This window comes from Ischnura elegans, chromosome 7, assembly GCF_921293095.1.
Source record: "Ischnura elegans chromosome 7, ioIscEleg1.1, whole genome shotgun sequence".
NCBI classification, from domain to species: Eukaryota; Metazoa; Arthropoda; class Insecta; order Odonata; family Coenagrionidae; genus Ischnura; species Ischnura elegans.
In genome coordinates, this window is record NC_060252.1 from 1,895,544 (window position 1) to 1,910,302 (window position 14,759).

Here is a 14,759-nt window from a genome sequence, read left to right on the forward strand (position 1 = left end):
CATATGGACTCGAGCTGAAGGATATAATTAAGGAACGAAAGTTCGCAGCTGTGTATCTTTATAGTAATCCTCAAAAACTTGAATGAATTCAGAACAAAAAAGAATCCCTCAATTGCTACTCCACCGTTTCCTTCCGTTAGAAGGATTAGTTTTTGTCCACACGCGGCGCATTGACCCTCTGTCGCCTCCTTAGCGGCCTCATCAACCTCACGCAGGGCAAACGACTGCCGAAAAGGCCTAAGCCATTCATTGCGCTCAGCTGGAAAACCCAACCACCGTTCTCTGTGTACTTGCACTTCGGCCACCGAGAATGGACGGAGTAAGCCTTTTCACCCTTTAAATGAGAATTTTCTTATAAAATGGAGTAAATAGCATTGCGAACCTCACACTATGGCAAACCCAAATTACTTTTAGACATCGCTTGCCCGAAAATTTCTCGCCAAAACTCGGTTTTACTAAGACTTTGCCAAACAAAAGACGTTAAAGTGAGTTTCCTCAAGCGTGGAAGATGTCGAGTATCCTCGAAGTTTTGTGAAGAAGACATGGTGACAAGACAAGAAGAACATGGTGTTTTAATGTAGTGTCCATCGATAATCCCTGCCAAACAAATATGTTATTATTTGTGGTGCAATAAGGGTATTTGATTTTGCTGTCGTTCTTTGTGGCTTCGGCTACGACCTCAGTGGATATTAGAAATTTCACGCATCTTGAGATGCATGAAATATTTCTTGAAAGTGGAAAAGGGTCTGTATCGTTCAAAAACAATATGTATTGGACTGCTTCAGCAACAAGTTAGAGTTAGATGAGGACGTAAATTCAAAAGTAATCCTGAAAAAAAAATTTCAGATAAATGTTTTTTTCTCACATTATCCTCGCCGGTAGAAGGAAAGCAAAAGAAATGACAGGTTTTTTAGAAGAAAGTTCGCTGATTGGCTTAATGAGAAGTTGAAATTTCTTCCACCTTGATTTAAAAGTCTACCCAGTACATCCGGTTAAGTATAAAATGCGGAATTTGCGATGAGTTTACAGTGATATTCATACTACTTAATTCAATATGTTAATCAAAATTGCTTCTTTTGAAGGTTCCCGACTTGAAAGAACTGACTGACAATAAGTGCTTCAAATGGGAGCCAGCCACGCTCGGACGTGCTTCAACTGCTCCCATGGTGCGTTGCGGCGACCTGCATTCCACTGTTTTGAACACAGTGACTGCGACGTGATAACGATGGTGACTACGAAACACAGCAAAGAGAGTGAGAATCGATTGAGGACGGGATTGGTATTGAATGGATCTATTGGCGAAGTTGAAGAAATATTTCTCTTTCGCCATAGCCACCGTTTCTTCCTCTCTCCTCCATGACGACGCAGCGCTATGCATGCACGTTTGGGGCGCTTTAGCGTTGGCAACTAGTATGAACCAGAGAGATATCGTCCACTGCCCTAGCACTCCCATTCGTAAAACCATGTTCACAATATATTAACTTGGCTTAACTATGGATACGAAATCTTAACAAGAGCGTCTCACAACAACGTAAATGACTCGTACAATATCGTAAAATGACTCAGGATAGTCAATAGTTGAGAAATGCCTAAATTTCTCTTGAATTCACCCGATAACAAGAAAGATGTTTCTTTCCTTCAAGGGACATACCATCATGAGAACACAAACACCGATGGACGCGAGATTCGTTCAGTGTAAGGACCAATGGCTCTGTGATTGAAGGGTTGCCTCCAGTTCATCGTAAGTCAAATTATGCCAAGTTAAGAGTTTGTGAACTTGTGGGGCTTAGACCAGGCTTCAAAGTTCATCGATGTAGGTTTTTTTTAAGTGGCGGTCTCATGACTACTGTTTCTCCTGTCGCAGCAAAGCGTGAGGACACAAACAGAAAGGACAGCAACATGGCGCCTATTTTTAGCACTCGACTGAAGAAACGAGAGTGTGCAGCAGCTCCAGAACAACCCCTCAACGGAAAAGCGAAGGAAAAGGCCGGATTACTTACAGAGACGATGAGCAATATACGTAAATTATGATTTCAACAGAATAGCTTCATATTATATTAACGTTATTTTTTTTCCAAGATACCTTTTCCACAATTCACGGTTAGAACTAACAAAACACGTATTCAATGTGCGTCCAAAAAAAGGGCATGAAAGATATTAGTGGGGTTCTTCGACATTCGCACTTTGTGTGCACGCGGAATATCTTCGTACCGTGTCATTAAAAGACTTAATTTCCTGCTCTTTAATGCTTTCGAATTTAAAGTATTCTGGCTATTAATGTGACGCATAAGGTGAGTACTGTTATATCACAACTTTTTTGTTGCCGATTAAATTCACATACTCTCTTTTTTATGCGTGTCTATTTTTTTGGCCGATTCCATTTTCGATCTATGCATTCCCTTTGTTTGATTCCTGGCTATTGTCCAATCCGACCCGGTCCAACGTATTCGCCAATTTGTGGTTAATGGGTGAGAATGCGTAACGTTTTTGTACCATGTGGTGTGCATGTGGGAATCCTGTTACGTTTTGCATGTTAGAGTTGGCATTATGTAGGTGTAGATACATTCTGCAGATTTAAAAATAATATCGTGAGCTTTAACCGAGTGGTAGGACCAAAATAAAAATCGAGGATTGAGGTTATCCGGCAAGTTAGGGCGTTTCGGATGACGTCACTGATTTATCCAAAATGGCATTGAGTGGAAGTTCAATACGGCTGAGGAGCGCGATTACTGGCTCAGTGTAAGGGCTCACCTCTGCTCAGGGATGACAAGGGAAACGAGACGAAAATGTTTCGTTTCGAACGAATATACGAGACCTGGGTTTATTTTCCTTCCCTCACGAAATTAATATCACCAAGGAGTTTAGTTTCGACCCGAGACGAAACTTTACTCCCGGGAACGAAACTAAATTAACCGAAACTCCGCCGCCCATAGATAAGCTTCGATCCTAGAAGTTGAGTGTAGAGGGAAAGGAGGGAATAGTTTCGACCCATTACGTTTGACACACGTGTAGAGAGGTTAAAACCTTTAACTCAAAATTCGAATTGCCAGTTTGCGTTCATCGTTCTCCTGTTAGCGGTAAAAGTATGAGTGTCCCATGCATTTAAAGCGGGAGGCCGAACCTCTACTTTATTCAACCATACTCGGTGTTTGGGTCGAAACTAAACAGCTCGAAGGTGAAGCACGTGGTCCCTCCGGAGTGAAACAATACGTGTTTCGTTTCGTCGCAGAGGTTTAATTTAGTTTCCACCCGAAGCAGTTATGACTCCGATTTCGCTTACACCCGACTTCAGCTCCTCAGGTTTAAATTCATTTCGTTTCGTTTCCACATTTCGCCCCCAGGGACAAAACTATTGAAATTTTACTGCTTTTGATTTTCGTTTTGTTTCTATTGCCATTCGGTTCGGGAACGGTTCATGTCCATCGCGTTGGTTCCTCAAGCAACGAATGATTCGTTTGAAGATCCAAGAGCTCGTCAAATGCGGTCTCAACTCAACAGGGCCTTATATTTTATGTACCTAACGTTAAATGCGATGCTACGGTGAGTTGCGATACCACATCGTCAGCGTGTATAACCGAGCAAGAGTATCATGACAGCAATGAGGTCAAAAGTGTTGAGCGATAGTAGTCAGATACTATAATTGATACAATTTCACACCACATATAAAACCTTAACTAACTTTCTTTATGAATACAATCTATAATTTTTAAGTAGCCCAGAATGTTTCTTGGTCCAAAGTTTACAAGAGATAAAGTAAAATAAATAATTCTCTGAGCGGATAGGAATTTGTTTTTCACCCGTTAATAATAAACGACTACAATAAACACAAGGTGGGATTCACAATCAATCCTCGAATATTTACAAGATACTCTCTTTCCCTTTCATTTTTGCCGGCCTCGGTGGCGGCGGGGTAACGTTCTCGCCTGCCAAACTAGAGGTCGCGGGTTCGAGTCCCGCCTGGGTAGGTTTCCCCGATCCAGGGCATGGTCGTTTGTGTACGTTTACTTGTTACACTTGTTGAACACCCCGGTGTAAAATGGCCAATGAGAGCTGTATCCGGTGGTTTGAGGATAAAATAAAATAAAAAATAAGTATCACAAAGGGGTTGGTTGTATCGATAAAGGCTCACAAACCGAATGATGAGTAGGAGGAGGCAAGCGATGATGATTGGAACTGCATTCAAATTTCAATGAAAATATTGCAAGAAAATAAAGCAGTAATTTAAAAACCCACTCATTTAATCGAAGTAAAAAGATGAAAATAAAACATCTTTCCCCGGACCAATGTCCCACGTTTAGATTTTATGGATAATCCCTCGAGTGCACTCATATCTTCTATAATGAGGGACCTTCAAACGGCTATCCTAGCGAAATGCTATCCCCATGTAGGCTGAACAGAGTAGAAACCCGATGATCGGTTTGAAATGAAAAAGTGAGGATGAATTGTTCTCAAGTATCACATCGAGTCATCTCCGGAATAACACCGGGTTAGATGATTGGGTGCCATTCCAGAGATGATTTCATGCAAGCCATCGGAAGCCTCAAATCTTTTGTAGGAAAAGGTGCGCATTGAAACCAATTTATTTCCATCATGTGAGTAATACGGAAAAGAAAGCATTGATCGGGTCTGCAGGCAATTCGCCGAATGAAAAGAGCTAAAACACGAGGAGTACTACTCACACTGTGAAGTGGTAGACGAAGCACAGCCATCCGACCGGGTGCTCCAGGAACAGGTAAGCCCTGTCCTGCAGTGTGCGCGTCCGCCCTGCCCTCTTGTGGTGGAACACGTACTTGGCCTTGAACGCCTGGTCCATGGGCAAGTAGATGGGATAGTATGGGTCGGGCACTCCTGGCCCTCCTCCCACCTTCTTCTTCTTCTTCCTCCTCCTCGTCTTCTCCTCTCCTCCGTCCGCTTCATCTTCCTCTCCTTGGCTCTCCTCCTCTCCTTCTTCGTCGTCCCCGGCCTCACCTTCCTCATCCTCGTCCTCACTGCTGCTGGCCGCCCACTCGGGGCCCGCAGACGAGTAGCCTGGCTCTGATGATTGGTGCCTGCACCTGATGGGCGTGGGGGCCCTGCGGGGCCTCCCCTGACCCGCCAGCCGCTGCTGAAGACGGCGGAGGCCGAAGAAGACGAATTTGTCGTCGTCCGGGGGCTGCTGCTGCTGAGGCGGGTCTGCCGCCCCCGGTGGCAGCCGCTCCTCCTCTTCCGCCCCCACCGGGGACTTGAGCACGCTGAGCACGATGAAGTCTTCGGCCCCGCCGCCGCCCCCAGCGCCCCCCGCGGACATCTCTCACCTCGGGGGCAGAGAGCAGGAGCCCCCCATCGGCCGAACTCACTACGACTGCGGAAACAAAACACCCTCGCTGCTACCGTGTTCCCAAGGAGACAATGAGTTTCGTGATGGCTGGATTACAAAAGAAATCCCGCGGCGGCGAAAGAGATATATTTTCATTTGCCCTACTCCTTTGATTTTCCCCTATTCAAGCAAATGATTGCTCCCTTATTAGTGTGAAAATGACAGATAGTGAGCCATTGCTACATATTTAATTTTGTTGCCGAATAAATATTGCCCCTCGATTTATATCCAAAATCATTAATTCCATAAACTTCAACTGCTTCAACTAATTCTACTAGATCGAATCAAGTCTGGTCAAATACTCACTGATGGGTTATTTCCTAGTAGTCACTGACCACACGCACTAGCGGCACATAACAGTCTTAATAATCGACTTCAATAAGAGTCAACTTATAAACCGATCTTGAGTACCTTAGCTTGCATAAACATCACAATTACATTCTTTCAATAAATATCAACATTAGTGACATAATATCAGGATAAACACAATGAGTGGACAACGATATATCGCAACAATCAATCTTCCAACGATATATTACGACGTCAGTAAGTTCCTTCGCTCTTCCGACCACGCTTCTGTTTACGAAAGCGTCGCACCTCACTAAAAAGGCATTAAAAGTTATTATACCTTCACAAAATTGACTATTTCACGCAATACACTCGCTTTAACCGAGTATAGGGTTAGTGTCGGCGTACAATGTACCATTGGCCCCATATTTCGACAGTAAATCTTCGACATCTCTTAAAGAACCCCAATTATTCCTCTGCATGTGAAATTCCTCAATGAGTCAATGCTACACACCAGTGACAGCAGACGCTCTTGAAATAATGGCCACCAAATGGAGTGCACGAGGAGGGGATTACTGGAGACGGGAGCCGTCTCCGTAATGTATGTTTCCCATTCGAGAATAGCTTCCTTCCAAGAAATTAGGTACATCGTCAAGCGCTGTGACGATTCACGAGCGCACATCACGAACTCAGTAAGTCGCTGGACTCACGAAAAAGAAAGACTAGCAGAAGGAATAATAGCAAGATACTTTCGCGCGTAGAAAAGCCATCCTAGGAAAATCACCAATTCTATTTTGTGATGACAATATAACAAGACCTAAAAAACAGCAGAGTTTCAACAAGAATCAATAAAGTGTGATAGCAAAATTACCCTCTGCGAGACGGATAAGAAACATGAATTTATTCTTTCGAACGCTTGAAGTCATCTAAGTGTAAATACAAATGTGTTTCAACGATTTAACAACTACCTAAGACTAGAAAAATATGACGTCGCGGTTCTCGCGTCGATTATAGAATATAGAGAAGGCAACGGCAAAGATAAGCACCGATAAACGACGAACGAAACGCGGGAATTATTGCAGTCACAAGCGAACCGAGTCCCGCATCCGAAAGGCGCTTCCGCCGCTAATTATAGCGCAGACCGCAAGCGGCGGAAGTGGAGGCGACGGAAAGCGAAATGTGGCGTGACTCGAACGAGAGAGGAGAAACAGTTGAATGTCAGGCACCTGTGGCGACCAACCACCTGAAGGCCCACGCGGAAAAATACAACGCCCCAGCAGAGCTCTTTTCCTATCTATCTAAACTCCATATATCTATTTAGATCCACCCCTAAACCTATCCTCAACAAGATTTGGAACGAAGGGCTATCGCCAAAGACTGGAAACAAAAATCCGCGAAAATCACACGCTGGACATCTCGCGCTACTGCCAGGCAACAGCGGCTGACTCTTCCGAAAGTAAAGCAATGAATACAATTTGTTTACCCCAATGGAAATCTAGTCTCCGTTTAAATTTTTAGTACCACAAATCACGGCACAGGTTTCGACAATGGTACTTCTTGTTCCAAGGCGCAAGTTTCGTCGACTCCTCTCCCATTCATTCGATGTCACGGCCACTGAGCAGCTAAGCCGAGCAATCGGCACGCATGACTCTCAGAGCACGAGGAAATTCATCCACTAGTGAGTGAGGCGCCTCACACGGTCGTGCGCAGACACAGAGTCTCCTCGTGGTAATCCACCGCGGGAAATTCGACGCCAAGGCACAGCACGACATTCTTAATTCGCGTGGTCTCCACTTGAGCGCGGGGTAACGGCATCTGACGCGCACGTCGACGGCGTGACTCGTGACGAGCCGTGCGGAGGAACCCCCTTGTGCACTATTGACAGCATGTCATCACAGAACACTCCCTGCTATTTATTGATCTGTGCGCCAGTCTTAGCAGCAGGGGTTGCGGACCACATCGCGTGCCGCCGCACCAACAACAACAACAACGGCACTGCAGTCGACACACGCACAATGACAGGCACGAGCACGCACGCATTCCGCCCCATTCCCTCATCAGAAACAACACCAAGGCGATCGCCACGCCGCCTCGGTGGCACTAAAAACATCAAGTGTACTGGTTAATGTTTCTTTGCACAATGGTCATCAACCCGAGAATATAATTCTTCTCACTGATTGGCTCTCTCCGCAATGAATCGCGCTAGTTTGACGGAAGTGCATCATGGGCCGGAAGTAGCTGCGGGGGCGTTGGAGACATCAACAAGCAAATGAACGCGAATCAGCGAACTCCCCCTAGCGACCACTCCTTGCAGCATCGTAATTACACGCACATCTGACCTCAGCAGGCGTAACAAGAGGGCGTCCTTGTGTCAAGGCCGCGGTGGCCCCCTGGGAGTTGTGCAGTAGCTTCCGGGGCCGCCGCCAGAGGCGCACGTGTCGCCCGCCCCGCCGCGACCACGTGCGCCACAGGAAACAGCTGAAGGGGAGAGTGCGGAAGAGGCGAACAGAAAGAGAGGAAGCCATATATATATACATACATACGATCCCCGGCCCACCACCAACCCGCACACCCAATTCCCAAAACGGGATATTTCGAGGGTGACGTCACTTGAGGCACTGGCGCCCCTGCGGAAGAAATCGGCACTATGAGGACAAACAATAGCTTCGATGGGGAAGGGAATCAAGGGTGCATGCAATCGACTTGCTCAAGCTCTCCATTTCTCACACAACACATTTCTCGGGCGTATTTCCCCGATGCAGAATGGCGTTCTAGGGCAGAGATAATGAAATCAGAGCGGTACCGCGTGCGAGCGGGAATCTATCCACTCGAGGGTCGGAGCACACAGTCCACAGTCGATCGGAGTCACGCCACCCACGGCCAACAATTCTCAAGCAGCACCTCTTCTATTCTCCATCTCCTAGAGACACTGTTGCAAGCGACTCCTGCTCCGAGGGACATGGGATCGACTCCTAGGCGTCCGAGGGGGCCATCAAAGACGAGTCACGTGGCCATCGAAGTGTGCTACGTCAGAGCGGCCGTGAGGGCTCAAGGCCAGAAGCAGCCGCCCACACCGAGGGTTGCCGCTTCGATCCCCGCCTTATATCCTTGCGAGGGCGGTGCGATACAGCCCCTGAGGTGGATGGCTGCCAGTTCGAGTCCCGAGAGGCGGCACGCGATTGGAGCAGGGCGCGGCCGGATCGGCGCTCAGCGATTGACTGGCTGCCGAGAGAGAGGGTCTACCCCTGCCCCCGTGGGGGCGGGAGGAGGAGGGGCCCCTTTCGCCTCGTTTGTGACGCCACGCACCGCCCCTGGGGGGCGGAAGAAGGGAGGGGGCGGAAGAAGGGAGGGGGCGGAAGAAGGGAGGGGGCGGAATTCCGACTTTCAGTGAGACAAGGCTGCCCTCTGGGTCCAATGGGATTTCCTATGTTTACGCCGCGGGGTAAAAGTGTTCCGAGGCGATATATGCCCGCGAGGAAAACATGAGCAAGGCACGATTAAGGGATGAGATGAACAGTCAGATGCGGATTACGATAGAATGATAGCAAATATTTGTCTATTTATTTATCTCAAATATCCCCGAAAACAGCATAACGAGGCCTTTGCATCGGGGGTTTTAACAATCAACAACAGACGATCACACGTAAGCCATGTCGTGGAAGGAGCAACCTATCCAGGCGGGACTCGAACCCGCGAGGATAGAGAGGAAAAAGGCCAGATATCGCCTGAAAATGGAAACGAATAAAATGCATGTACTATTTTGCTGTCCGAAATAAGAATCCGCGATCATTTACATAAAAGAGAAAGAATTCGAAGAGGTAAAAAAATGCTGATGCGTGGGAAACAGGAGTGTAAGCTGCAAAAAACAAATAGCTGGCGGGACGAGAGTACGGATGAAGAAAACTTCATAAAGTTTATTATAAATTAAAAATTAATGCAAAAGCCCGCGTTTTTATTCGAACTATGAAGAAAAAAATAGACCGTCCGTTGATAGGTAGGCCCTGCAGCCCTGTCTAGTAGTAGTAGTACAGTATTCAAAATGAAAACGTGTTGAGCATTGGTTTAAATTTTGCCTTCGTGTGACGTAAAGTCACTATCATGCATTTCAATGCTTAGTTGTAATATTATAATGAAAATTTAAGGGGAAATAATTTTCTGTAAGACGTTGAAATGGAGGCGCTCCACGTTTTAAGCTTTGAAGATATAGTTTTGCACACGTAACATTTAAACGTGGGGCCTCAGACGAGGGGAGTGTGGTATAATTTCTTCTTTTTAGTCCGAACAAAAACGTGGATTTTTTTATTTATTTTTTTAGATCTATCATAATAATCTATCACAATGGAAAGTAGCTGTATCTTGTGTTAAACTATTAACTGGTATGAACAGCATGCTACCATTATATGTATCTATATGCTGGAATTCCCCTTTCTTCCTCGGTTCAGCAACAAGGCATGGCGCTAGCAAAATATTTTTTCTCTCTTCTTAAATCAACAATCCATTGAGAAGAGCTACTGTAGTACAAAAACAAAATATACGACGTTTAATATGCAGAGGACCTCAAGAAAAGATTTCTCAAGAGGATGGCCGATGAAAAGGCCTACCACTCTCAAAATGGAAATGGAAAGTGTTTCCTGAGCATTTGGGCACACGATAATGTGTTTAATTAACGAAACTCCGGGAATTTAAATGAAAATCGTACATTATTCACCATACAGTAACGGATATTTTAATATCCACCGAAAAGAATTATTTTTGGATATTTGCGGATAACCCCGGTGAATACACTAATGACTTTGTATAGGGAAAAAACTATATTTTTTTAGCCTTAAGAGACTTTAGGTACTCCCAACCTTGGAGTAAAATAATAATAAAAACACAAAAAGCAAACGTACGTGGGCAAATATGTCCATGGACACTCCCAAAACATCTCTCAGAAGTTTCAGTGGTATTGCCAATGAACGTAAACACTAAACTCTATTCTCCATTTTAATTTCGTAGAGTATATTTACTCTTGTTATTCTCCACGAGAGAGTTCATTCACTGGGTTATCCCACTGAAACGTCTGCGAAATATTTATTGAGTGTTTCGTTAGTGTCTCTATGTTTCATCACCTATTTATTTATCCAACAAGGGGAGTGTCCGAAAATCGGGTCTCATATTTCACTAAACCTTTGTAATGTTGAAGTCTATTGGGTACCGTCCACGAACCACCCCCCATAATGGGGTTATATAACCAACTTTGGGATTATATAAGAAATTTAGAAAATTAAAATATAAAACGGAGTTAAAGTATTACGGGTCGAATATATTTCAAACGATGAGCAATGAACCGTTGCCTGGTGGTTTCGATTTTTCTCCATTTTTCAGCCTTCCTTCAATTATGTTATTTCGATGACGCAACAATAAGCATATATTTACAGCTTGCACAGGTCCTTGGATTCCTTTCATGTTGCTATCTGCACTAATATTCTTATAATTCATGTCTAATTTTTGGAATCGGATTGCTTTATTGGTTGAAATTTCAGCACTATTGTACGGATTAGGAAAGGAAAACGATAACCGCGAAGCTATATTTTTACGCATAAGAATTGTTAATTCTCTCTCTGGGTGAGGTAAAACCAAAATTTACCAGCAATATGTTTCTGGGGAGTCGCAGAAGACGGTTCGTAAACAGTGGAGCGACCGTTCGCTGAAAAGATCGATGACCGCCGCGAACTCAGGACGAATTTCCCTCCCAAATAATTAAACTTTATGCGATTAGTGCATTTTAAAGATGCAATTAAATTTATTTAGGATGATGCCATCCACAATATTTTTTAGGAGACCAATAACAATTAGGTGCAGGAAAAGTGATGCGGGAGGCATTGTTGCCAGGGGCACGTTGGAATTTTGATGCTGGATCATATGGGGATAGAGAGAATTTCTTCTATTGTTTACAACGTCAAAACTATCAAATGGCAGCTCATAAGGTAAATGATGATTAAAAATTGGCATTAGGTCTTGAAACTTGGAATTTAATCTGTGAAACGTTATAATATTTTTAAAATACCATTAACAAATATATTATTTCTAATAGTGTAGTTTCCTTCATCAAAGAAAACGAAATGCATTGATTGCGATTCGTTGCCCACCATAAGTGTGCTCATAATATACAAGTTATTTTGTTTTAGAAATCCCAGTTTAGACGAATGGCAATGGTCAATTTTAACCCTATTGGAAAAAGGCCAGATTGGCGCCCATGCGATGCCACTCCACGTGACGTCACAGGGACCTAGATTCTATACGAGTAGATAGGAGTTTGACATCGTCTGAGATTACCAATGCGTGCATGAGGCACAGAGCTCAGGGAGACATGGCATAGTAATCACCTATTAAAATTGCCTAAGGTCGGAAATTTTCCTTCGTTCGTTAAGGTATAAATAATCGTTATTTAAGCCAAGCGCTACCTGCTAGCAGGGTACTCTGCTACCTGCTGGCAGCGTGCATCGTAGCACCGCTTAAAGCCTCGCCCCAAGGCACGACCACCGAGAGAGAAGGCCTGAGCGCTGATGCCTTTCAATTTGCTGACGTCACGAGCCGTAGGCTATCAACCACGCCTTCCCACAATGCTTGCAGTTGTTTATGTTTATAAGCCATTGCGGTGAAAATGGCGATTAGGTTGTTGAATGCTGAGTTTTTCGGGAGTTTTAAAACTTTTGCGGTGGTTTTGTGAGCAACAGTATTGAATATAAGTATTCAAAAAATGGTGTACTAGTGCTGTGTGACTCTGTGCAGAGGAAAATACACGGAGGAAACGTAATTGTGCGTTTTCAAATTTCATAAGGACGAAGAGACGAAGAGGAAATGGATACTTGCCATTCCAAGAAAAGACTTCCAGCCGACAAAATATTACAAGGTGAGTCACTATCTTTTTCTTTCTAAAATATAACCAATAACTTCAGGCTTTACTTTGTGAAACCTCCCGATATTGGAAGTAAGGAAATAAAACTTTGTAAGGTTCACTGTTATTTAATTATGGGCACGACCTTCTTTAGCTCTCGTCTCCTCACCCACCTTAACCCCGCCTCCCCTGGCTGCTCAGATCCACAGTCGTGACACACAATGTTAAAAAGTGTAGACAGCGTAGCGTAGCGGACGACGCGGCTGGGGCCACTACAGCGCATTCTGCGGGCGTTTTCCGTAAACTAGCACCCTCCCCTACCGTACCCCCTCCCCTCCAGTCCCCATTCCACTTTTATTCTTGCTTTGCGTGTTGCATGCGGTAGGGATACTATGCGGGATATCATTTAAATAAAATCACAACATGTGCAAAGCAAATGCCCATTTATTTCATAAAAGTTCACATAAAAGTCACTCACCTGCCAAATACAATGAATTGAATTAGTATATAAATAAACACTATACACAGGATGGCGAAAGCCTGACAAGAATCTCTCTATGCCTCACTTGTGTACGCATAAGTCCTCGTACCCACAGCGAACTATAATTCCTCAGTGTCATCACAAATTACGGGATAAGAACACCACAAAGAAAATTCCTTTACCAGTGGCCACTTCACTGCACTGAATATGAGATTGTTGAAAAACAAAAATTCGTAAGCAAAATCAAGATCACTATACGCAAGCGTTAATGGGCTGAATATACGTGACTTTTTCGAAAATATAACGTTGTCAACCACTTCACACACCACACGCAGGCTTGAAAACTTGATGTAGAGATAATTAAGTTAAAATAGAATCAACAGCTATATACAAACAACGCCTAAAACCGTACATCGCGAGAACACAAGATCTAACCGGTCCACAGTAAGTAGATGTTTTCCTAACGATCAAAACTTTCGAAATGAGAAGACGATATTTCATTGGCCGATTCATGATTGGTCAATGGGTGAGACAGAGGAAGCACACATATTTCACATTTCCTATTTATTATTAAAGATACCAACTGAGTGACATTACACAAGTTATGAAATAATTTTTTACGCAATAATATTTATTAATCAAAAATAATCTTACGAGACGATAGCGTTAGTTCAAGAAAACGCCCGTCAGACTGTTGTGTCGCACGCTGTCAACAGTTCGCCCGCCTTGTGCCAAAGCCCTGGCTCAGATCCTCACAGGAAAAACCCTCGTCCCAAATCAAGACTGCCCCTTTCCCCCATTTCCCCCACCCCCCTCTCCCTATTTCAGTCCGTGTTTAACCCCCACCCCCGCTCTTTCAACCAGTCCTTTTTCCTTTCCAATAGATGTTCTCACAGTCACTTGTGTACTTTGTGTATAAATGTATGATGCATGCCAGATCAGTCACCTGACGATGTAACCAAGTTACGAAACCCGGGTCGTGCCCATAATTAAACAACAGTGAACTTTACAAAGTTTTATTTTTTCTTTCTATTTGGGCGGCGGGATTATTCAGAGAAATATAAGTATAATGCAAATGTTGATCGTCATTAAAAGTGAATTTAAAAGATATTTGATATAAGCATTGATCGGTAGACGAATTGTTATTGGTTTCTTGAAACAATTCTACTCTCGAGTGTATTTCCATGTTGATTTCAATATTATTTGTGTTATCGCTTGAATAATTAGTGGTTATAATTAATTTATAGTACTTAAATGTCTTTGAAATTCTCGAATATCAACACTAAAATAGAATACGGCGCGTATCCTCGTGTTCCAAGGCGTTGTTAGTAAGAAGAACTTAATTTTTTGAGGGTGTTATGAATAGTTTTTGTTATTAGTAAATTGTGGAAACATGTTAAACACTCGGGATGAGTAAATGGGATACCTAGGGGAGACCGGGGCACGTTGGCCCGATTTTTTTACTTTTTTAAATATTTTTTATTTATGCATAGTTAACTATATGAAATTATTGCTGAATTGTAGAACAGTCTTTCTAAATCTGGATCGCAATAATTAAACTTGAATATATGAGGCATAAATTTTAAAAAATTAATAAATACTGGGCATATGACAGGTGGGCCAATCTGCCCCTACACTGGGGCAAGTTGGCCCAGCGGCTGGGACACGTTGGCCCATGTATTTTTTGATAAGGTGAACTAGTATGATTTTAGGAAATCAAAAGAAAAATAATAGTTATCAAGAAATATATTTCA

The 14,759-nt window shown here is 43.7% G+C and overlaps 1 protein-coding gene across 2 annotated transcripts in view; it reads right to left on the reverse strand.

Moving 5' to 3' along the window:
• LOC124162349 (potassium voltage-gated channel subfamily KQT member 1-like) overlaps positions 1-8,835 on the reverse strand; it is a 377,689-nt gene extending 368,854 nt beyond the window's left edge. For both annotated transcript variants that reach the window (XM_046538857.1, XM_046538855.1), the window contains exon 1: positions 4,680-8,835. In XM_046538857.1, the coding sequence (XP_046394813.1) occupies positions 4,680-5,287 (608 nt within the window). In that variant the 5' untranslated portion in view covers positions 5,288-8,835. The remainder of the gene's footprint in view (positions 1-4,679) is intronic.
• Between the last annotated feature and the right edge of the window lie 5,924 nt (positions 8,836-14,759).